Here is a 26,756-nt window from a genome sequence, read left to right as displayed (position 1 = left end):
GAAGTGTCTAAAGTCAGAAGAGTGTTCCTGGAGCCACTTTGTAGCAATTCTGGATGTGTAGGGTGTCGCATTGTCCTGCTGAAATTGTCCAAGTCCGTCGAAATGCACAATGGACATGAATGGGTGCAGGTGATCAGACAGGATGCGATGCTTACGTACGTGTCAGAGTCGTATCTAGACGTATCAGGGGTCCCATATCACGCCAACTGCACACGCCCCATACCATCACAGAGCCTCCATCAGCTTGAACAGTCCTCTGTAGACATGTAGAGTCCATGGATTCATGAGGTTGTCTCCGTACACGTCCATCAGCTCGAAGCAATTGGAACCGAGACTCGTCAGACCAGGCAACGTGTTTCAAGTCCTCAACAGTCCAATGTCGGCGTTGTCGGGCCCAGGCGAGGCGTAAAGCTTTGTGTCGTGCAGTCATCAAGGGTACACTTCGGCTTCGAAAGCCCATATCGATGATCTTTCGTTGAATGGTTAGCACGCTGACACTTCTTGATGGCCCAGTATTGAAATCTGCAGCAATTTGCGGAAGGGTTGCTGTCACGTTTAATGATTCTCGTCAGTCGTCGTCGGTCCCGTTCTTGCATGATCTTTTTCCGGCCGCAGCGATGTCGTAGATTTAATTTTTTACCGGATTCGCGATATTCACGGTGCACTCGTGAAATGGTCGTACGTGAAAAATCCAAATTTCATCGCTATCTCGGAGATGCTATGTCCCATCTCTCGTGCGCCGACTATAACACCACGTTCAAACTCACTTAAATCTCGATAACCTGCCATTGTAGCAGCAGTAACCGATCTAACAACTGTGCCAGACACTTGTTGTGTTATATAGGTGTTGCCGACCGCAGCACCGTACTCTGATTGGTTCCATATCTCTTTATTTGCATACGCATTTGCATACTTCAGACATTAGTTGGGCCCATGCCATGTCGTGTTGCGGCACTTCTGCGGGCTCGCGGGGGCCCTACACGATATTAGGCAGGTCACCAGTTTTTTTGGCTCTTCATTGTATATCATTTAGGCTATAAGAACATAGTGGGAGCGGCGAGCAAAGCTACGAATGAGAGAGAAGAGAAGCGAGATGAGAGAATATATAGCTGTGTGAGGTGAGCAAAGAACACAGCACACATAGTGGGGGGCGTTTACTATAGCAGAGAATATCGAATAGAAACTTGCATTCGGCGTGGTATTTTTAATTAAAAATGCCTAAAATTTTCATAATTATAAAAACCATTGCTCAGACAACAGTTTAGAAATAATAGTGTGTGAATATCGCTACACTAAGGAAATATTCCTCATATTTTGGTCGCTTTCCTCCTTACATCTTTTCCCGCGGCACTGGAGTGCGATCACTTCCCGAAAAATCAATATTTTCTACTAAATTTATGAGTAAAAAATTGAGAAAATTTTTTAGTTTATCAAAATCTCCTACCGTTTAAATTTGTATTATTAGGCGGCAGGGTAGAAGTGGAAACCCCCCCCCCTCCTGTTCGAATAGCTTTATTTGTATAAATATTTATTGATTTAATTTTTTTTTACATAAGAAACGTAATTATTGACACAAAAATTCAGCATAAAAACATTCGGTAAGCTTCTCCACTATGAAAATATTTACGGTACACAGAAAATAAATAAAACTTGCCAATTTTTCCCCAGAAAACGTACATGATTTTTAATTCAGACTAGTCAAATGCATTTTCCCACACACGGTGAACGATAAATTAGCTATAAGCTAATAAAAATTAGCTAATAAATTAGCTTCAAAATATAAATATTATAAACTCAAAATATAAATATTATAAACTCAAAATATAAATATTATAAACTCAAAATATAAATATTATAAACTCAAAATATAAATATTATAAACTCAAAATATAAATATTATAAACTCAAAATATAAATATTATAAACTCAAAATATAAATCATTTTCGGTTTTGTTAAGCACGTGAGCACGAAAAAAGTTTGACGGGAAATGTATGAAAATTATTCGGTACTTGCTATTTCCATTTGATCGTCCACACCATTTTGAAGTACGTCGAAAACTTAACATCAACGATTCTGGTGACATTTTTGATCTCATTACCGCTTTTTAAGAGCGAAACAAGCCCTTCGACGACCATCTTGAAGCTACACACAAGCGAGCAGAGCAGCGAAAACAAAATATCTTGAATGCGCTGCTATTATCGCTTGTCGTGGAGTTCCCGCTCTGCTGCGGTGCGCGCCACTATACGCAAGTGTATTGGAATCAGTGTGATTGTGATTTCGCTGCTCGAAGATCTTCTCTCCTCGTTGCTTTGCTCTCCGTTTCACTATGTGTTCAGCCTTAGCAGTCTGAACATTGAATCTTCGCAATTGCTTTACACAAACTAGATTTGTACACTTTCTGCACAACATCAATGTTTTGTTTTTTAAATTTGTTTACGTAGCACTGTTAGCGTTTCCCTAGTTTCTCTGATTATCGTCAGACAAACCTGGAGGGGAGGAGAGCGCATCTACCCACGACGAAAGGTGATCGGAGTTCATCTGCTAATTATAAAATGCAGTTCCTTCGAGAAATGTTTCTCTTTTTAACTTTTTCGTAGCAAATCCATGCATTGATTGCGCTTAGATCAAGGTAAAACTCCACACATTCTGGATTTTTTTTTTCATTGTCTAAATTTCAACTGAGGGATGAAAGGAGCTCAAAACTAAGATTAGTTTTCCCTTGATACACAGTCATTGCAATAAAATCTATTTTTAGGTATCTTATAACTGAGCATTTGCGTTTATGACCCACATTAGGGATTTCTCGTCGGGATTTATTCATGGTTCCCACGAGACTAGTACCAACAATTTTTAATTTTTCCGCAAGCTTCACGCAAGTGTAAAAACTACCGGTTATAATATTCCTGATTTTCTTTAGGTATGGCTGTGCAATCTTCATTAAAACGTGTTCTGGAGGAGGTACATCATTGGGACGTAATTCATCCTTTACAAAATATACCGTTGTATACATATTAAGAATCAACATCAACAATCTAGAACTTGATTCCAAATTTGTCGGGCTTACTAGTCATATATTGAAGGAATCTACATCTTCTCTTAATGGGAAAAAGCTATTCATCTACCATTAGGACCTGGAATGTAGTATGACTTACATAAATTCATTCCATAGTTCCGAAACTAAAGTAAATTTATCCGACTGTAATCGATTTACTCCAATAAATTTTATATCAGACTCTTAAGATATTTCATAATTCCACTGAATCTATTTCTACCCATGGTCTTAGTGAAAATTGCTGGCAGCCATGTTTTGGACCACAGATCATCAACAGAAGATGATTTTGATCCAAGAGCTCCTCTGAGGTAAATAAAAGGGATAAAAAAAGGCATCTAGTTCTCTCTCTCTCTCTCTTCATGAGAAAGGCTCCAATCATCCGTTTCTAGCATTCTTTTAGCCTCACACACTGCGCACGCGTGGATAGCTTTCAACATTTGCTCATTGAGGAAGAGTCTCCAAGCGATAACGCAGCTGTCATTTTGTATTTCGCTTTCAGCGTAATAAAATGGACATGGTGAATCCTTCAAAACGTTCTGTTTCTGACGCCAACCAGTTGAAGCATAAAAAATATCTTCAGCAGACCACTCAGTTTGACTATGTTTCCCCAAAAGCTGATTGCCAGGTTGAAAGTGTTCAGAATCATTGGGGATATAGTCATGTCATTTATGAACTCGACGTCCACGAGATTGACCTCTTCTACCTTTCCTAATCGTGCATGTTGCTAAGTGGCTGTTTTCATCAGCAGAATTCAGAATATCATCTAAAGAAAAAAATTTACTCAAAAATCGGGTGGAAAACAAGAGAGAGAGAGAAGAAATGCTCAGTCACCCACAGGAAAAAAAAACATCGAAGACAAAACAATTTTCACACTTATTTTCAACAATTTTCATATAAAAATTGTTTTTTTTTTTAATCCGGGAGGGTTGCTCTTGAACCCTTGCCACTGAAACTAATACCCATGGGACTGTGCAAAATAGAATAGCAAGAAAGAATTAAAAAAAGAATAATGATCTAGAAATGCTTCCAATGAAAAGCATAATCAAAAAAGAGGGAATTCCCTCAACTAAAAAGATTTGGGGTGAATCCAGTGCAATGCATGTCCAAACATATTATTTAGTCATCACAGCTAGTTCGATTGGATATTTCGTCCGAAGAGTCGCTTTGATTTTGCATAATAAATTCGTCTTCGTTGTTTTCTGCATTTGGCTCTTCAGTATCTTCCTCTACATCAGAGATGTCTTCGGATATATTAGTTTTTTATATGTTTCAAGGATTTGTTGGCATTCGATTTCCCGACAATTGGCCATGATTTTCTACTCGCTTCTACACCGAGATTGAAGCTCACAAAAATGTTCGCATTGTAAATGAGTTGAACGAAGAGGCGTGGGGTTCCCATGTAAAACACAGCGATTAGCGCAGAAGAACTGTTGTACCACCGGCAACCATGTTATTACTTTTTATACAATTTTACTGTCTACAGAAAGGCACCCCCGCATGGTCTCTCCAGCTGGACATTCTTGTGGGCGTACTGAAAATGCACACAAAATACTGTCCCGCGATGTAATGCACGTTTTTTTTAATTGTATATAATCGTAAGCTGTGACAGTGGCATAAACATTTCCCAACCTGGGGATGACAATATTGAAGGAGATCCTCTGCATGGCGCCCACAAGGGCGGGGTTGACAGGACCCAGATGATTCTCATCATGTTTTGTTTTTTTTTCGCTATAAATGCACTGTATAGGGGCCCGTGAAAGTCTGGGTAGGGGGTCCGCAAAACATACTAGCCTATGGGCCCTGCTCCAGGATGTGGGAGCCATGGTCCCCTGAAGCACAAATTAGAAATAGATTTTATCAGTGAGTTTACCCCCTTCCCTCATTTACACTCCCCTTTTGAGATGGACGAGAGAGCATACAAAATATCCCATAGCGTTGTGCCGTTATAAAATCTTCGAATTTCACAGAGGTGGGGGCAGCAAAATCATGTTGCTCTTTCGCACACAAAATTCCTAGTTAAGGCCCTGATGCGCTGAGGATTACATAAACATAGACGATAATATACAAACTCAACCTGACACGACACACAATGACACCCTGATCGAAAATTTTTGAGGAAGTTAAAAAGAACGTAAATGTGTGTTATTTTAAAAGGCAAACAGTGTAGGTCGGAGATTCTGCTAAAACTTAAATACATTTAGTAATTATAGACTAATTATTCATTTACATTCAGTTATTTTGTATATGATTAACTGTATCTTCTCTCTATTTTTAAATTATTTAATTTATTTTTATCTGTTATTTCAATAACCTGATCGTTACATAATTTTGCACATTATATCAATTGAACCTTTATTAAGCGGAAACTTGTGCTCAACGGAAAAAAATCCCTTACGATTCCGTTGAAGACAGGTTTTACTGTGTTTGCAAAAAGTAATAAAAAATACACTGCTGGCCACACAAATTGCAACACCAAGAAAGACAAGAGATATCGCAACAATATTTATTTTATAGATAACATGTTGACCAAGCATCAAATGATTAAATTTATAGACGTCTGTGAAGTGTGGTTCCTGCCAAAATCAGTAGCCAGAGTAGCCGCCATTGTTGGAGATCACCGCTGCCACACGCCTCGGCATTGATTCAAAGAGACTTTGGATGTGTTCTTGGGGTACAGCAGACCAAGCAGCTTCCACGCGTTGCCAAAGTTGATCTGGTGTGGCAGCTGGGGATGTAATCTGGGTCAATCGTTGAGCAACCATGGACCACATGTTTTCTATCGGCGAAAGATCCGGAGAGCGAGCTGGCCAGGGAAGCAATTCAATCTGGCGATTGACGAAGAACCTTTGGACAATGCGTGCCACGTGTGGTCGCGCATTATCCTGTTGAAATATGGCTGTGGGCAAGCCCTGAAGGTAAGGAAGGACAACTGGCTCCAACACCTCGGAGATGTAGCGCTGGCTTTTTAAAGTACCGGCAATGCGTACTAGAGGAGTGCGAGAGTGATATCCAATACCGCCCCATACCATAATACCCGGTGCAGGACCAGTGTGGCGGTGCATAACGCAGCTGTTCAGCATCCTCTCTACACGGTGTCTCCAGACTCGAATCCGACCATCGTGGTGTTGCAGACAGAATCGTGACGCGTCAGTAAAGACAATTTCATCCCAATGTGCCGTCCACATCCTTCTTTCATCGCACCATTGGCGGCGGAGACGTCTGTGGTTCTGCGTCAAGGGTAGACGAAGCAATGGACGTCTTGCGGACAGACCACTCTGCTGTAAACGGCGTCGAATGGTACGCGCAGACACTGGATGATGCGGTACAGACTGAATGTGCTGTGCTATGGTTCGTGATGTGGCTGAGCGATCTGTCACTGCCATACGCACAATACGCCTGTCATCACGTGAAGTGGTGCACTGAGGTGGATGCGATCGAACACGTCGGTCCGTCGTACCCTCCTGCATCCAACGATCACATATCCGCATTACAGTTGTTTGGTTTCGTCCAACACGACTACCGATTTCCCTGAAAGATAATCCACAATCTCGGTAGGCCACTATCCTTCCTCTGTCGAACTCGGATACTTGATCAAAAGATGATCGCTGTTTTCTACGAGGCATAATTGATCGTTTTTTTGAAAAAACCACAAGAAAAACACAATTGCCGTACTTCAAATCGTCGAAATCTCCAAGCCTTAAATAGCGCTTTGAAGTGGCGCCACAGGCGCGCGTGATGTGCGTCTGCGCTGAAATTCTAATCATTTGCATATCTTACCTCCGCTAATGCATGTTGTAAATTTCATATTATTTGCATGCTTCCTTCAGGGTGTTGCATTTACGGTGGCCAGCAGTGTATATTGAACTCTGTCCTAGAATTGCACTGTTTGTAAAAATAAATTTTACCTTTATATGAAAAGAAATTTCAACTGTCTAATCCTGGGGGTATACCACCTTCTGATTCTTAATAAGAATCCGATTCTTAACTATGGATTTGATATTTAGTTAAGAATCGAGATTCAACGTTGCTACCACATTCTTAACTAATAATCGTTTTCCTTCCGTAGTTGAGAATTGAGTTAAGAATCGCGTGACCCCACTTCTTAGCTCGATTCTTAGAAGGCAATTTTTTCTTCCATATGCGAGATAACTTAAATTCTTTCTTTAATAGAAGTTTTTTTTTGGTTCGTATTTACGATCATATTTTAAAAAATTAAAAAGTATTTAACACATGCACTTTTATTGCCGAATAAGGAATTCGTCCAACTTTTGAAGTTATCGAAAGGTTATGTGGGAGAGTGCAAAACAGTGTTGGAGTCTATATCAAGGTTTTCCAACGTGAAAGCTCGCGCGGAACCCTTGATGATTATGAGACTACTACGCGGAACCCTTAACAAATTTTGAAAATTTCTTCAATGTACAAGGTTGTTTCAAAAATCCGTATTCATTCTTCGGAACAAGAATCCTCACTTGTAGTAGATAAAAGTGTCAGAAAATATATTTGCGAGTTACACAAAGTGTGACAATAACTTAAATCGTGAATTAGTTATTTTAACATGCGTGAGATGCAGGGATGGCTCGAGCTCACCTGCCACCCGGGTGCGAAGCCTCATATGCCGATCCTAAAGGTGACCCTGGTGGGAGGCTGGCAGAGCTTCAGTCAAGGGGACCTCTAGATAAACCTGCTTTTTTTTTTCAGAAGAAAGCCGCACGCCATTGTTAACTGTGCAAACGTCCCACTTTTGGAACAGATTTTTCTGCTTTTTTATCCAGAATTATTTTACCGTTCCTAATGCTGCCATATAACAGGTAGTTTAATCCTTAAAACAGCACTTAATTTAGGGAGCCATCGTCACTTACACTCATGTCCATAAATTAAGGATAATGCCAGCTCCGGCAAATAATGGTTCAGAAACAAAACAAACGTTACTTATTCATAAAGCCCATTTTTTAAACAAAAGATAAAGAAAAAAAACGATGGTGTATGTATGATACCATTCATAAAAACTACGATTTTTGCTCCCTGGAACAATTGTAAAAAATATCTCCTTTACAAAAACTTACTATTACATGGTTGGTATGATGGTTAATACATTGTATGTTTCCCATGCGATGAAATACTGTCCGTACAACGCCTAGTGTGACGTCCATCGAATCCTACTCCTTGAACTTATGTGGCCTGCCCCGGCAGGTGCAGTCGAAACATCTGCCGGTTGGAAACACCTGCTCCTGTAGAGGTAGTACGCCGTCGTCTAACGAGAGATAAGAACAGAGACAGAGAGAGACGAACCGAGATAGTGAATGGATGTGCGACCAACGTGATCGACACTAAAGTATTTTAACTAAAATGTAGAATGTACATATATTGTTATTTAAAATTAAAAATCATTTAATCAAGATCACTCCACTCAGCAAGCAATGCTCTCCGAAGTTCCGGTACACATGTAGGAGGTGGTTGACGGGCTGCAACTCGTCGGCCAAGCATGTCCCACACATGCTCTATCGGATTCAAGTCAGGTGAGAATGCTGGCCATTCCATACGGGTTATATTCTCAGATTCAAGGCATTCGTTTACGATGTTTGCTCGGTGAGGACGGGCGTTGTCAACCATAAACACACATTCTGCGCCCATGGCACCCCTAAACAAACGTACATGTTGTTCCAGAATGATGTCCCGATAAATTTGGGCTTTCATGGTTCCGGTTTGAACATGCAGATCTGTTCTGGAACCCAGTATAATTCCACTCCAAACGAGCAATGCTGCACCACCGTAACGGTGTCGTTTAATGATGTTGTCTTGGTGGTAACGGGTACCTGGCGTTCTCCATGTGAAAGTCCGACGTGAATCAGACTGCAAACTAAACCTGGACTCGTCGGAAAACATCACACAAGCCCACTGTGACGATGTCCACATTGCATGTTCTCTACTCCAGACTAATCGCTGCCGGCAGTGAGTTGCCGTGAGCGGAACACATCTGACAGGCCTGCGAGCATATAGAGCAATATCTCCCAAACGTCTGTACACGGTTTGCCTTGAAACTGTGGTACCCGTGGCTGCAGATAGCTGACGAGACAGGTCGGATGCTGTGCTCCGTCTGCTTCTTTTGGCAGTTACTGCCAAATACCGGTATTCATTCGGCGTTGTAACTCGGGGGCGACCTGTACTGTAACGTCTACTGACATTTCCGTTATCTTGGAATCGTTGCCATAGCCTAGAGATGACACTTTGGGCAATTCCAAGTTCCTCGGATACTTCCATCTGAGTACGCCCACATTCCAGGCGGCCGATAATTCTACCACGTAAAAAATCATCCACATGCGTCCTCTGTGTCATAACTATTTGCTTATGGCACTGAGTGCCTTACAGCTCTTGTGAACAATTTTACTTCTTTGCCACATTTTCCTTATATACCCCCCTCTTACACTCTCGTCATTGTGACGTACTATCGGCATCATCTGGTGGCTTCCTGAAATTTGCATATCATTCTTGCAGATGTGTGTGATAATTCTACTGGTGAAATTTTTACTTTAGATTTCGATTTCCGTGCGATTCTGAATTATCCTTAATTTATGGACATGAGTGTATCACGTAAAGAGGATGTATAATGAGATTATTTTTATTAAAAAATTTATTTTTCAAGGGCATTTCTGGTTCTCCAGAGACCGGGTAAGTGAGAAGCCAAATTTTTTCTTCACTACCGGATCATTCCGGAAAAAATACTGGGTGAGGGAGCCAAAATGCATACTTGCTCCTTTTCATAGAATACAGGCGCGGCTCTTGGGCCATGCGACCCATTGCGGCCGCACGGGGTGCCACGTCCATGGTGAATGCGTGAAAAGTTTCATTGGTCAAAGAAAATCACTTTTGTCCGTTCTGGAGAGACGCTAAATTTGAGATGAAAGAACAAAATAATTTTTTTGTTAGGAATTGTTGTGATAAATTATGAGGGAGAGAGGTGTGATCCACAAGGATAGAGCTGACATTTTTGAAAATTTTGAAGATACCCTTACAACCTGCCGCCCGGGTGCACCTTACCCTTTGCACCATCGCTTAAGCCACCCCTGTTGAACTGTCTTTTCCTTATTCAGAAAAGCGATAAGAATCTAAGAATCTGACACATCATGAAGCTCAATTGCGATCTTAAAAGGAAGAGAGACGAGGAGGGGGAAAAATGCAAAGAAACTATTCAAAAGTTCAGCATCCTTGGAGGAAGACCCTAATAAAATCCGTATGTAGATTTTGGGTTTCGGGAATACCAATTCCCAGAAAGTCTTCTTGACTCGGTTGTTGTATGAAGGACTTATGTGTGAGAATAGGAAGGAAGAAAGAAAGAAAAAATGGAGCTAACACATGAATATTGTTTGTCTCTCCTGCTGGCCAAATTATCCCAATTTTTTTAGAGTTCACGTCCTCAACAATTGTTTCAGGCGAAACCGTAACAAGAAAAATTGCAGATAAATTATATTGAATGTACTATACTGTACCGTATTTTTATAGGGCTGTGATTCCTAATCTGTTTGTTGCAGCACTTTCTGGGTGCCGCGAACAGGGCCGTAAATAAGAGTGTAGATTATTGCTGTCCGGTGGGGGGGGGGGGGAATGAAACAAATGTAGTTTTACATCACCTCCACAGTGTAAAAGTCGATGACTTTGAAAGATAGTTTTTGTTTCCCAGGAAAATTGCCGGCCTCTCAAAATTGCTGCCCAGGGCCAAGAGATTTTGTGAAAACATCACAGCGTTTTACACGCCGCACGTTTTTTTTCTGCAACAAACCGCTTTTCCGAGTCCGACGTTATTTCATCATCAGTCAGACCTCGGTATAACGTCACACCTGAGTACCGAATAAATATGACTTTATTAACGGGGTAATTTAATAACGAGTAAATGTTTTGCCAGTTAAGCTAGCAGGATTTTAAGATACTGACATTATAGGAGTGTTGACGTTAAGAGTAGTCGAAGTTATACCGAGGTCTTACTGTATATCAATGCTTTCCAGAGGATGAGCCACATGGCTCTCCCAGGAAGGAAGGTCCCACAGTGCTCCTGGCTGGAGTCTCGGGAGGAATTTTTTTACCATATAAAATTCACAACAGATGGGGAGGGGGGATTGGGAAATCCTGCCACAAAACATCTCAATCCAGAAGCCTTGTTCGATGACGTGGGAGCCCCATTGCTGAGAGATACTTTGCAGATAAATTATACTGAATGTACTATACTGTACTGTATTTTTATAAGGCTGTGATTCCCAGCACTGTGATACTGCAGCACTTTCTGGGTGCCGCGGACAGGCCCGTAACTAAGAGTGTAGATCAGTGTTTCTCAACCTGGGGACATATGGCTCCCTTGCGGTCCTGGGGTATTTTAAGGGGGCCACAAGTGAAAATCAGATGAACGGGGGGGAGTCATGACAAGTGGTGAAGGGGAGCCCCCGCAGAGAGATATGAAGGAATAAAGTTTTCAAGTGAAATATGTTGGTAAAAAAGTGTGACTAAACTTTCAGAATCCAGCAGCTGTCCATGAAACAGGAGCCATCTAAATCTATGTGAGCATGGCTTGGGTGTGCCCATGGAGGTCCTTCATGGTCACATATGGTACTATAATTTTTGAGTAAATATTTCCTTCCTTAAGCTGTTTTGATTACGTAAAAGGGCACCCCAGAATTTTGCCCGGGGAACCATGATAGTGAGACGGCCATGCATGAAACCCCCAAAAGCAGGAAGTTCACTGAGCTCCAGCCCATGGTAAGGTGCAGACCCATAATGATGTGTTGGTAGGGGCGATTTATTGTGTAGGTTCGTTAGATGATCCGCATTTCGCACATATACCTATTATTCCTATATAATTTATCCCGTAAGAAAGGTGGCAATCTCCCCCCCCCCCCACACTTTGATCTTATGTATAAAATTTTTGTTCATTATAAATTTAGTTTGGATTAAACTAAATTCAGAGTAAGTAGAAAGTGTTTTGCTCCTTTGTGAGGGGGCCTAGGTAAGACGAGGGGGGGGGGGCACGAGAAGAAAATGTGGTTCAAAGTGGGCCATAAGCTATAAAAGGTTGAGGACAACTGGTGTAGATTAGTGCTGTTGAGTGTGGGAGGGGGGGGGGCTGAAACAAATGTAGTTTTACATCACCTCCACAGTGTAAAAATCGATGACTTTGAACGATAGTTTTGTTTCCCTAAAATTTGTCGTGCTCTCAAAATTGCTGCCAGGGCCAAAAGTTTTTGTGGAAACATCACAGCGTTTTACACGCCGCACGTTATTTTTCTTCAATGACTGATGAAATACTGATATTCAAATGAAACTTAATTTTCTTTCAAATTAATTTCTCTGGACCAACGAAGCCATTTGAGGGCCCTCCCAATAAATTTTGTGAGGGGGCTGTGAGCCCCCTTCCAATAATTTCTGAAAAAGAACGCAATGCACCCTCCCTCCCTCTCTCCTGCGTACGCGCTTGAGTCTCGAATATACGAGACGCCCAGCAACTTTCAGTCCCCCCCGAATGTTTTAGGGGCTGACAGTGCTCCATCCGGGGAGCCCGGGTTGATTCTTGTCATTTTTTGATTTTTCACGTGGTAAATTTGCTATGTAGGGGCCCGCCAAAAATTCCAGCTTAGGCGCTCTACTACAGGATGTGAGAGTCATGCCACGGCGTATTGCAATTAAGCTCTTTACGGGGGCAATACATCCAAATGAATTTCATTTATCAATTAATCAATTAAATTATTTTTGCGGTGAATAAATGCTCAAAAGCGCATTTTTTTGGTATTTCTAACAACGCCGATTCAGAAAAGATGCCAACAGCAACAGAAATGTCAGGGCATGTGATGATAATGTTTGCCTATCGATATAACCGCGCGCGATAATCCCTCTATAACGATATTTTTTCTTTGTCCGCAATCGTTATATCGAGGTTTCACTGCATTTCATTTAGCTATTGTTTATTTGTCTCAGTGTTATTAGTCATACAGTATTTTGTCACAAACGGCCCGGACTCTCGAACTCGATAAGTAAAATATAGCTCTCGGAATGTACTTGTTTCGGTTTCAATCATTTGTTGGCCTATTTTTTAACCTTTCTTTTCCTCCTGCATCGTCTGGAAGCCTCCTTCCCCAGGGTCACATTCAAACAAAAGAAGAAGAGAGGCTTCTGAGTTTTCCGAGAGCGGGATAGAGAGACTGTGTCAAACGAGAGCTTGCTTGGGGACGCTGGGTAAGATAATTAAAGTTAAAGATAATAAAAGTCTTTGTTTTGGACATAAACCGAAAGGACCAAAGCACCTCCACCCCATATCGTCTCCAGATGCCATGCAGACATGCATGCCTTCCGGCAGCTACGATTGGCTCCGAGGGAGAATGATAATTGGAGATGGAATGTCATTGTTGACCGTGAGAAACATACTACAAATTGTTACAAAAAAAGAAAGCCAAGGACAAGTCAAGTGCGATTTTAAAAACAGTTTTAAAATAAAATTTCGAGTAGATTTTTTTACCAAACTTTTTTGTCGCGAATTTTGGGCCCGAACTGAGCCGGTCCTTCAAAATTATTGGAGGGGCGTGGACCCATGTGCCGGATACAAGTTTACGCCTATGGTGAAAGGGTGGATCAAGTTGGGTCCCGGTAGGTATATATACAAAATTTGGCGACGATAGATGTAAAAGTGTAGATTTGTATAGAGAACACACGCACACAGTCAATTTTATATGCATAGATGTAAAAAATCATTTATTGATTGGCATTTGAGGGAAACTTTACCACTGATTTTAACATAAAATAAACATTCAGCTTTTAATATTGTAAATTAACTGCATCAATTATGTTGCTTGAATAAATGAATTTTTATTTAGTTTTGTCATTCTTTTAGCAAAATACCTTTATAATTACACATATATTGGAAACAACTGAAGAAACATCGTGATATATTAAATTATATTATATTCAAGATTTTTTTGTATAACACTAAATATTTCTTCATGTGAAGCATACAAATAATTAAAAAATTATGGAAGATAACCCAAGTAAAAAATTATTTGATCAAGAATAAATGAAAAATTCTAATTTTTTCACTCGTGTGAATATCACTCATACCTGTGAACAAAATGCATGTCTTCAAGGTATTTGCAACCTTTAGCAACATCTACACATATCCCCAAAAGATCGTGTAAGGTCAAAGTGCCACCTTCGAACTGGAAGAAAAAAAATAGTCATTAACGCACACAAGCAAAAACGTGATGAACTGCAGATATTGTAATCGGTTCCATTATTTAGTCTGAAACAACTGTTTAAAATAAATATATTTTAAGAACAAATTCTGAAACTACCAGGAATTGAAATAATTCGTAAAGAAAACAAAACGGTATTGCAGAACTAAGAAAGTTCATTTATAATAATGATAGGACAAACAATTTGAATCATCTCGTATACAGGACTATCTTTGCGACTGTTGACTCAAGAAGTATACTTGAAGTAAAGACCCGTTTAAACACAAGTCATATACTTCAATAGTCAACTAAATTTTAAATCGTTAAGTACTTTAAAACATATGCAGACCTTAAGGACCGTTTACACGACGCAAAGTACGGTATTTGAACTGAAAACCTTGTCAAAAGTCGATTTTTTCAAAATGGGCCCCAAGCGTGAAAAAAATATTTATTCGTATAGCTGAATAGACAGTATTTTTTTCGGCAATCTTGGTTTCCTCTTATCCGTTGGAGTTTTGCCGCACAGAAGCATGTTTTGGCTAGTTTTGTAAGTCTGAAATCGGTGATTAGAAAATTGCACGTGCCTGTTTACGTAAATACTAGCCCTTTTTCCGAATTTTAAAGACAAAGCATCCGGGTTTTCATGGTTGAGAGACATTGAGTAGATATGTGCGAATACTTATATGTGTTTGTTATATTGATATAACATTCTTTTTAATTGATCTCTGAATTTTGAATGTGATGATGTAACTTCTAAAATTTTGAACATGGCTTTTTCTGAAACAAGAAGCATTTTGTTATAACTTCGGCCTGTTTTCGGAAAAATTCCTTAGGTCAACTTAAAGAGGGCATATATGGTAGCTTCCATAAACGGAATAATTCGTTGTGCCCTTTTTAAAACAAAAAAATAAAATAAATTAGAAGAAACTACGGTCAAAAATTCAATAATCAAATTTTAAAACAATTTTTACTTCATTTTCTACAGGTTAAGCCGAAGTCAAATTGATTTGATATTGACTTTATAATATCATTCAATATCATAAACATAAATATTTTAATAACATCGTGCATTATTTTCGACATTTGCCACTTAATTTGGCTATTTTTCAGAATGGAGAAAGTAAAAATCATGATCTCCACAAACGTACCGCAGCAATGAAAAATAATGATGATTAAAAATAAATGTGGCTGCGAAAGTAAGAGTGTTGTAATTAAAGAAAATATTTCAAATGTGCAAGAAATTGATAAGATCACATCAAAAATGTTTCATGTAAAAAATGAAGCCAAGTGTTGAGATTTTTTACTCGCAAAAAGTTGTGATATCTTATATCAAATGTTTTTATTAACTGTGACACTTTGATTCACAAAGCACTCCCAGGCTCTGTACCTTTAGTTGAAGAACATTTTTAGGACTTGGCAATTACGCAGCGCATATAACACCTTGCAATGTAATGTAAAATTAAGTCAACGCTATAAATACAGATATCCTTACATAAAACAGTATTTGATAGAATTTGATTGATGGTGTGAATAATAAAACTTGACCACGGTCGACACATTCTCGTGCTGCGTAATTGTCAAGTCCTAAAATGTTCTTCAACTAAAGGTATAGAGCCGTGGAGGTAATTGTGAATCAAATTGTCACAGTTAATAACAACATTTGACTTTTTATTAAGAAGACATAAACGAATAAGGCAAATACACGAAAATAAAAAGTCCTCATGCTAATTAGGACTTTGCTCCCTAATGCTAATTTTCGTGTATTTGCCTTATTCGTTGGTGTCTTCTTAATATTCTTGGGCAAAGTTGATCAACTCTTCAACATTTGACTTCCACTTAACATCAGATATCACAACATTTTACCGATGAAGAATCTCGAGACTTGGCTTCATTTTTTACATGAAATGTTTTTTATGGGTTCTTATCAATTTTTTGTAAATGGTAACATTTTAATAACATTACGTCCCCCCCTGCCGTGGTCCTCTTTTTTAATGTCGCGTATTTTTTGGACACCGTTTTATTTATTTTTTTTCAAAATTATATATTGTACAGTGTTTCACCATGCAATGCCAAGTACACGAGTTGTTCTTACTATGGTGACCACATGATTCACATTTTAAAGGATATTCCAGTAATTTTTCTGCCTCCTACCCTACTGTTTAAAACATATTCAGGTTTTTCTAGAGGCGCATTTTTGTGATTTTGCCGCTTTTCTCCCGTTTTAGTCAGATTTCTTTGACCTTCCCTCGAATTCGCCACCCTGTCCGATAACCCGCTTAGCCCCCCCCCCACTCCTGCAATTACAGCTGTGTCTCTAACTCACTCTTTTGGTCACTCCCACGCTCACACTCTCGTAATCACGAGATGGGAAATACGACAGATGAACACAAGCGATAATGAGATACGAAAAGAAGCATTCCGTCAAGTAGAAAGAGTCTGGTAGATAATCTCCTAAAATTGCTACCGCAGGTAGTCCCCCATCTAGGGGTTAGGGCACCAACCTTTCGATGAGTATAAAAACAAGCCTGCCGTTCGGAATCATCAATGAATTGTAGGTCCCGGTCTATAAAATTAGCTCTCGCTTGTAGAAAATGGCCGTGGTGCGACAAAAATGATCAAAATGATCAAATGATAATCTCCTAGAAAGCACATAGCAGGTTACGATTTCCGCCTTTTTGTGATCACTTAGATTAATTTTACTTTCGCATCAGCATCACACAATGACAGGCTTTTTCACAATTGTAAGTAGAGAGGCCAAAAAACGTGAAGAAAACAGGATTCCCAGGAGCTATACATTCTATAGCCTTGATATAACAACACCCTATTCTTTAAGCAATTGTCAAGACAGATAAAGATCAGTGAGGGGTGAAAATGAGCACAGCTAGACAAGGGTCAGAAGCAACACTTCGACTTTTTGGGGAGAGAGTGATTTGGGTATTTTTCACTTACTTTTTTTTAAGTGAAGGTGACCCTTGTCGGCTTTTCTTACGCCGAAAACACTATTATACAAGAAGGAGAATTGTTTGTTCACAAATCTCACACGTTTTTGTTAAAGAGAAGATGGGGAGGGTGCTGTTTGTCTTTGAGGGGATATTTTTGAGAGGGGGCTTCACTTCTTAAGGAGGTTAGCCAAGGTCTTAAATGGTCACAAATCAACACTGTCAAAATTATTCATCATGACTTTTGAGGAGGGACCTAATGACTTTAAGGGGTGTATATATGATGGATTGGAAATTGGGGACTTGAAGATTCAAAAACAAAATCTGGAGAAATTCTTATTGTTATTTTGTGTAAAAAACGTATTAAGAAGCGCTTATTTCAGAAACCCCATAACGGAAAAAAAAATCGAAATTGAGTTAATACTGGTACCTTATAGTTGATTGATAGACGCTTCGTTCGAAGAAACTGAAAAAAACATTTTTTATACCCCCATTTTGCTTCCCTTAAATATATTCGTTTAGTGCAGAAACCCCATAAGCGACATCACTTATGGAATTTCTGCGCTAAAAACGTGTAACAGTTAGCAGCACTGACGTCATTTGGCGGGTTTCATGAGACCTATCGGGGTCAAACAGGTCATTTCCGATTATTCTGTGTTTTGAAAGTTTGTTTTGAGGGTTCCAGTGATTATTTTCCGTTCTCTGCTTTCTAAGTTTGAAAACAAAGTCTCTGGTAAATTAGAATCAGGCATGCAAACTCAGAAGAGAAAGAGAAAATATGTCATTAACCCGGCACTTACAAACGTAATATAGTATACACGTCACAAGTTTAGGGCAAAGAATGTGCCACTTACATAGGTAAGACAATCACTCGGAAAAACTTCCCGACAAAGTCAATTGCAAATGTTCCACCAAGTGTTTCAAACTCTGCACCCAAAAAGTTCTGAGTACCATGGGCAAAGTGAAAGCCAAGTCGCTCATTAATGGCTTGACCACATCAACATTTATTCGGAAAAAGACAGGGACGCCGGAACATATCTGCTCGTGTTGCTAAAGCAATACCAATCATTTGAATGATATTGCTCAGCAATACCAATCATACCAATCACCATTTGAAGATAGCTCAAATATTGCACTGAAAGCGCTTTTTTTTCTAAAATTAAAATTTTTCAAGACATATCCGTGGGACCCTTTCCTTGTAAGGAGTTGCATTGCTGTAGCTCTTTTTGTTTGCAAATCATTTCAGGTCCAAGCGACTTTCTCATACACCCTATATGTACATTAAGCATGAGAATAAAATGAGCATCATAGAATCTCAACACCACAATGGTAATCATAGCAATAGACTGGAGACAGTACATTTCATCGCTGATTTCAGATGGATCTCAATCCTTTGAGTGGCATCAACAAGATATCTCGCCTCCTTATTTTGGCATTGGCAAGCCCAAATATTTTGTAAAGTTAATAACTCTCTCAATGGAACACTTTTCCTTATACCAATGGTTCACAAACTTTTGTCAACCACGGCTTCCTTGCCTAATTCATGATTCGTCAGCGGCTCTTCAGGATAGATTAATAGATATTTTCCCGTATAAAAGAACTTCTTCAAAGCATAAATAGGTGCACAAATCAGTATCTCAAGCTCGCTACCACACCCCACATAAAGGTTGCCGATGCCCCTAGAAACAGCGACGCACACATTGAAAAAAACTGCTCTATACCCATTGCTTTTTCATTAGTTTATATACTCATTTACTGCTGAAAATCATGAGGAACATTATTTCTATTCTGCCGTGTAAAGGGTTAAAAGGCATCAATCAATAGTCTCATCGATGTAGTTAAAAAGTACAAAAAAAGTCGCTGAGAAAATAAAACTTGTAAAATAAAAAATAAATAAATAAATTCAATAACGGCATAGCTTTGTTATCTGAAGTTTATACCGCAAAAATCAGACTACAGAATTGTTTATTCCAGTGCTATTATCAAAATTAAAATTCAAAGCTCAACATAAGTTTAAATAAACAAATACAGACACAGAAACATGTAATTAAAAAACAACATCCTAGTAAAATGAGATGTATATTGAGATTCAAAGAAGAAGGGGAAATAGTTCGACGTTTGTTTTTCCATTTTTTACGACTTCTGGCAGTATGAGGGATAATTTGTGAAGGAAAAAAAAAGTACATAAATGACTTCAAATAAAAAATGAAAATACACACAACGTTTTAAATATCACCATGAAGTTATCGTCTAAAACAGTGTTCCTCAACCGCGACGTGACATCAATCGTACCGGGCCGCGAGAATATATGCATTACCCTTTCATTTTTCAAGCATTTCCACGAATAACTAACTGGTTTATATCACTATTATGGTACACATTATTTTAATTTTTCAGCTAAAAATCATTTACAAGGGGAAAGATGAAAAACCCTCCCAGAACAAAGGCTGCGAGGGGCGGTGACCCAACGCCCCTCGCAGCGAGAAATTCAAATCCCGACAGAAATCGCGAAGAGCGGCTTATACGGCTGAATTTAAATTTGAAAATTTATTTGATCGCAATTTATCATTCCCATCGTCGCCCCAAGGCCCCCCCCCCCCCCACGCGAGAGATTCAAATCCCGACAGAAAACGCGAAGTGTGGCTTAAACGGCGAAACTAAAATGTAAAAATTTATTTGATCGCAATTTATCATTCTCGTCGGTGACCCAACGCCCCTGGCAGCGAGAAATTCAAATCCCAACAGAAATCGCGATGTGCGGCTTATACGGCGAAATTAAAATTTGAAAAATTTATTTGATCGCAATTTATCATTCCCATCGTCACCCCAAGCCCCCCCCCCCCACGCGAGAGATTCAAATCCCGATAGAAATCGCGAAGTGCGGCTTATACGGCGAAATTAAAGTTAGAAAAATTTATTTCATCGCAATTTATCATTCTCGACGGTGACCCAACCCCCCTCGCAGCAAGAAATTCAAAACTCGCAGAAATCGCGAAGTGCGGCTTATACGGGGAAATTAAAATTTGAAAAATTTATTTGATAGCAATTTATCATTCCCATCGTCGCCCCAAGGCCCCCCCCCCACGCGAGAGATTCCAATCCCGACAGAAAACGCTAAGTGTGGCTTAAACGGCGAAATTAAAATGTAAAAATTTATTTGATCGCAATTTACCATTCTCGTCGGTGACCCAACGCACCTCGCAGCGAGAAATTCAAATCCCGACAGAAATCGCGATGTGCGGCTTATAGGGCGAAATTAAAATTTGGAAAATTTATTTCATCGCAATTTACCATTCTCGTCGGTAACCCAACGCCCATCGCAGCAAGAAATTCAAAACACGACAGAAATCGCGAAGTGCGGCTTATACGGCGAAATTGAAATTTTAAAAATTTATTTGATCGCAATTTATCATTCCCATCGTCGCCCTAACGTTCCTCGTCGCGAGAAATTCAAATCTGGACAGAAATCGTGAAGTGCGGCTTATACGGCGAAACAAAAATTTGAAAATTTATTTGATCGCAATTTATCATTCTCGTCGTCGCACCAACGCCCCTCGCTGCGAGAAATTCAAATCGCGACAGAAATCGCGAAGTGCGGCTTATACGGCGAAATTAAAATTTGAAAAATTTATTTGATCGCAATTTATCATTCCCATCGTCGCCCCAAGGGCCCCCCCCCCACGCGAGAGATTCAAATCCCGACAGAAAACGCGAAGTGCGGCTTATACGGCAAAATTAAAATTTGAAAAATTTATTTCATCGCAGTTTATCATTCCCATCATCGCCCGAACGCTCCTCGCCGCGAGAAATTCAAATCCCGACAGAAATCGCGAAGTGCGGCTTATACGGCGAAATTAAAATTTGAAAATTTATTTGATCGCAATTTATCATTCTCGTCGGTGACCCAACGCCCCTCGCAGCAAGAAATTCAAAGCACGATTTAAATTGCGATGTGCGGCTTATACGGCGAAATTAAAATGTGAAAAATTTATTTGATCGCAATTTATCATTCCCATCGTCGCCCCAAGGCCCAACCCCCACCAGCGAGAAATTCAAATCCCGACAGAAATCGCGAAGTGCGGCTTATACGGCGAAATTAAAGTTAGAAAAATTTATTTCATCGCAAGTTATCATTCTCGTCGGTGACCAAACGCCCCTCGCAGCAAGAAATTCAAAACACGACAGAAATCGCGAAGTGCGGCTTATACGGCGAAATTAAAATTTGAAAAATTTATTTGATCGCAATTTATCATTCCCATCGTCGCCCCAAGGCCCCCCCCCCCACGCGAGAGATTCCAATCCCGACAGAAAACGCTAAGTGTGGCTTAAACGGCGAAATTAAAATGTAAAAATTTATTTGATCGCAATTTACCATTCTCGTCGGTGACCCAACGCACCTCGCAGCGAGAAATTCAAATCCCGACAGAAATCGCGATGTGCGGCTTATACGGCGAAATTAAAATTTGGAAAATTTATTTCATCGCAATTTACCATTCTCGTCGGTGACCCAACGCCCATCGCAGCAAGAAATTCAAAACACGACAGAAATCGCGAACTGCGACTTATACGGCGAAATTGAAATTTGAAAAATTTATTTGATCGCAATTTATCATTCCCATCGTCGCCCCAAGGCCCAACCCCCACCAGCGAGAAATTCAAATCCCGACAGAAATCGTGAAGTGCGGCTTATACGGCGAAACAAAAATTTGAAAATTTATTTGATCGCAATTTATCATTCCCATCGTCGCCCCAACGCTCCTCGCCGCGAGAAATTCAAATCCGGACAGAAATCACGAAGTGCGGCTTATACGGCGAAATTAAAATTTGAAAAATTTATTTGATCGCAATTTATCATTCCCATCGTCGCCCCAACGCTCCTCGCCGCGAGAAATTCAAATCCGGACAGAAATCACGAAGTGCGGCTTATACGGCGAAATTAAAATTTGAAAAATTTATTTGATCGCAATTTATCATTCCCATCGTCGCACCATTGTTCCCCCCCCCCCCCCACGAGAGATCCAAATCCCGACAGAAAACGCGAAGTATGGCTTAAACGGCGAAATTAAAATTTGAAAATTTATTTGATCGCAATTTATCATTCCCATCGTCGCCCCAACGCTCCTCGCCGCGAGAAATTCAAATCCGGACAGAAATCGCGATGTGCGGCTTATACGGCGAAATTAAAATTTGGAAAATTTATTTGATCGCAATTTACCATTCTCGTCGGTGACCCAACGCCCATTGCAGCAAGAAATTCAAAACACGACAGAAATCGCGAAGTGCGGCTTATACGGCGAAATTGAAATTTTAAAAATTTATTTGATCGCAATTTATCATTCCCATCGTCGCACCATTGCCCCCCCCCCCCCGCGAGAGATCCAAAATCCCGACAGAAAACGCGAAGTATGGCTTAAACGGCGAAATTAAAATTTGAAAATTTATTTGATCACAATTTATCATTCTCGTCGGTGACCAAACGCCCCTCGCAGCAAGAAATTCAATACACGACAGAAATCGCGAAGTGCGGCTTATACGGCAAAATTAAAATTTGAAAATTTACTTGATCGCAATCTATCATTCCCATCGTCGCCCCAACGCTCCTCGCCGCGAGAAATTCAAATCCCGACAGAAATCGCGAAGTGCGGCTTATACGGCGAAATTAAAATTTGAAAAATTTATTTGATCGCAATTTATCATTCCCATCGTCGCCCCAAGGCCCCCCCCCCACGCGAGAGATTCCAATCCCGACAGAAAACGCTAAGTGTGGCTTAAACGGCGAAATTAAAATGTAAAAATTTATTTGATCGCAATTTACCATTCTCGTCGGTGACCCAACGCACCTCGCAGCGAGAAATTCAAATCCCGACAGAAATCGCGATGTGCGGCTTATACGGCGAAATTAAAATTTGGAAAATTTATTTCATCGCTATTTACCATTCTCGTCAGTGACCCAACGCCCATCGCAGGAAGAAATTCAAAACACGACAGAAATCGCGAACTGCGACTTATACGGCGAAATTGAAATTTGAAAAATTTATTTGATCGCAATTTATCATTCCCATCGTCGCCCCAAGGCCCAACCCCCACCAGCGAGAAATTCAAATCCCGACAGAAATCGTGAAGTGCGGCTTATACGGCGAAACAAAAATTTGAAAATTTATTTGATCGCAATTTATCATTCCCATCGTCGCCCCAAGGCCCAACCCCCACCAGCGAGAAATTCAAATCCCGACAGAAATCGTGAAGTGCGGCTTATACGGCGAAACAAAAATTTGAAAATTTATTTGATCGCAATTTATCATTCTCGTCGGTGACCAAACGCCCCTCACAGCAAGAAATTCAAAACACGACAGAAATCGCGAAGTGCGGCTTATACGGCGAAATTAAAATTTGAAAAATTTATTTGATCGCAATTTATCATTCCCATCGTCGCCCCAAGGGCCCCCCCCCCCCACGCGAGAGATTCAAATCCCGACAGAAAACGCGAAGTGCGGCTTATACGGCAAAATTAAAATTTGAAAAATTTATTTCATCGCAGTTTATCATTCCCATCATCGCCCGAACGCTCCTCGCCGCGAGAAATTCAAATCCCGACAGAAATCGCGAAGTGCGGCTTATACGGCGAAATTATAATTTGAAAATTTATTTGATCGCAATTTATCATTCTCGTCGGTGACCCAACGCCCCTCGCAGCAAGAAATTCAAAGCACGATTTAAATTGCGATGTGCGGCTTATACGGCGAAATTAAAATGTGAAAAATTTATTTGATCGCAATTTATCATTCCCATCGTCGCCCCAAGGCCCAACCCCCACCAGCGAGAAATTCAAATCCCGACAGAAATCGCGAAGTGCGGCTTATACGGCGAAATTAAAGTTAGAAAAAGTTATTTCATCGCAAGTTATCATTCTCGTCGGTGACCAAACGCCCCTCGCAGCAAGAAATTCAAAACACGACAGAAATCGCGAAGTGCGGCTTATACGGCGAAATTAAAATTTGAAAAATTTATTTGATCGCAATTTATCATTCCCATCGTCGCCCCAAGGCCCCCCCCCCACGCGAGAAATTCAAATCCCGACAGAAATCGCGATGTGCGGCTTATACGGCGAAATTAAAATTTGGAAAATTTATTTGATCGCAATTTATCATTCCCATCGTCGCCCCAAGGCCCAACCCCCACCAGCGAGAAATTCAAATCCCGACAGAAATCGTGAAGTGCGGCTTATACGGCGAAACAAAAATTTGAAAATTTATTTGATCGCAATTTATCATTCCCATCGTCGCCCCAACGCTCCTCGCCGCGAGAAATTCAAATCCGGACAGAAATAACGAAGTGCGGCTTATACGGGGAAATTAAAATTTGAAAAATTTATTTGATCGCAATTTATCATTCCCATCGTCGCCCCAAGGCCCCCCCCCCCACGCGAGAAATTCAAATCCCGACAGAAATCGCGATGTGCGGCTTATACGGCGAAATTAAAATTTGGGAAAATTTATTTGATCGCAATTTACCATTCTCGTCGGTGACCCAACGCCCATCGCAGCAAGAAATTCAAAACACGACAGAAATCGCGAACTGCGACTTATACGGCGAAATTGAAATTTGAAAAATTTATTTGATCGCAATTTATCATTCCCATCGTCGCCCCAAGGCCCAACCCCCACCAGCGAGAAATTCAAATCCCGACAGAAATCGTTAAGTGCGGCTTATACGGCGAAACAAAAATTTGAAAATTTATTTGATCGCAATTTATCATTCCCATCGTCGCCCCAACGCTCCTCGCCGCGAGAAATTCAAATCCGGACAGAAATAACGAAGTGCGGCTTATACGGCGAAATTAAAATTTGAAAAATTTATTTGATCGCAATTTATCATTCCCATCGTCGCCCCAACGCTCCTCGCCGCGAGAAATTCAAATCCGGACAGAAATCACGAAGTGCGGCTTATACGGCGAAATTAAAATTTGAAAAATTTATTTGATCGCAATTTATCATTCCCATCGTCGCACCATTGTACCCCCCCCCCCGCGAGAGATCCAAATCCCGACAGAAAACGCGAAGTATGGCTTAAACGGCGAAATTAAAATTTGAAAATTTATTTGATCGCAATTTATCATTCCCATCGTCGCCCCAACGCTCCTCGTCGCGAGAAATTCAAATCCCGACAAAAAAAAAATCACGAAGTGCGGGTTATACGGCGAAATTAAAATTTGAAAATTTATTTGATCGCAATTTATCATTCTCGTCGGTGACCAAACGCCCCTCGCAGCAAGAAATTCAAAACTCGCAGAAATCGCGAAGTGCGGCTTATACGGGGAAATTAAAATTTGAAAATTTATTTGATCGCAATTTATCATTCCCATCGTCGCCCCAACGCTCCTCGCCGCGAGAAATTCAAATCCGGACAGAAATCGCGATGTGCGGCTTATACGGCGAAATTAAAATTTGGAAAATTTATTTGATCGCAATTTACCATTCTCGTCGGTGACCCAACGCCCATTGCAGCAAGAAATTCAAAACACGACAGAAATCGCGAAGTGCGGCTTATACGGCGAAATTGAAATTTTAAAAATTTATTTGATCGCAATTTATCATTCCCATCGTCGCACCATTGCCCCCCCCCCCCCCGCGAGAGATCCAAATCCCGACAGAAAACGCGAAGTATGGCTTAAACGGCGAAATTAAAATTTGAAAAATTTATTTGATCGCAATTTATCATTCCCATCGTCGCCCCAAGGCCCCCCCCCCACGCGAGAGATTCCAATCCCGACAGAAAACGCTAAGTGTGGCTTAAACGGCGAAATTAAAATGTAAAAATTTATTTGATCGCAATTTACCATTCTCGTCGGTGACCCAACGCACCTCGCAGCGAGAAATTCAAATCCCGACAGAAATCGCGATGTGCGGCTTATACGGCGAAATTAAAATTTGGAAAATTTATTTGATCGCAATTTACCATTCTCGTCGGTGACCCAACGCCCATCGCAGCAAGAAATTCAAAACACGACAGAAATCGCGAACTGCGACTTATACGGCGAAATTGAAATTTGAAAAATTTATTTGATCGCAATTTATCATTCCCATCGTCGCCCCAAGGCCCAACCCCCACCAGCGAGAAATTCAAATCCCGACAGAAATCGTGAAGTGCGGCTTATACGGCGAAACAAAAATTTGAAAATTTATTTGATCGCAATTTATCATTCCCATCGTCGCCCCAACGCTCCTCGCCGCGAGAAATTCAAATCCGGACAGAAATCACGAAGTGCGGCTTATACGGCGAAATTAAAATTTGAAAAATTTATTTGATCGCAATTTATCATTCCCATCGTCGCCCCAACGCTCCTCGCCGCGAGAAATTCAAATCCGGACAGAAATCACGAAGTGCGGCTTATACGGCGAAATTAAAATTTGAAAAATTTATTTGATCGCAATTTATCATTCCCATCGTCGCACCATTGTCCCCCCCCCCGCGAGAGATCCAAATCCCGACAGAAAACGCGAAGTATGGCTTAAACGGCGAAATTAAAATTTGAAAATTTATTTGATCGCAATTTATCATTCCCA

At 40.5% G+C, this 26,756-nt stretch overlaps 1 protein-coding gene across 5 annotated transcripts in view; it reads right to left on the bottom strand.

Annotated features, from left to right (window-relative positions):
- Positions 1-26,756, bottom strand: part of sev (receptor protein-tyrosine kinase sevenless) — a 1,896,734-nt gene that overhangs the window by 148,015 nt on the left and 1,721,963 nt on the right. For all 5 annotated transcript variants that reach the window (XM_089239534.1, XM_089239532.1, XM_089239533.1 and 2 more), the window contains one exon: positions 14,142-14,239. In XM_089239534.1, coding sequence (XP_089095660.1) covers positions 14,142-14,239 — 98 coding nt within the window. The remainder of the gene's footprint in view (positions 1-14,141; positions 14,240-26,756) is intronic.

This window comes from Pholcus phalangioides, unplaced genomic scaffold, assembly GCF_987345545.1.
Source record: "Pholcus phalangioides strain wild (caught in Gottingen) unplaced genomic scaffold, Ppha-v1.0 ptg000011l_1, whole genome shotgun sequence".
Lineage (NCBI taxonomy): Eukaryota > Metazoa > Arthropoda > Arachnida > Araneae > Pholcidae > Pholcus > Pholcus phalangioides.
Note: the sequence above shows the minus strand (reverse complement) of the source record. Positions and strands in the feature narration are given on the sequence as shown.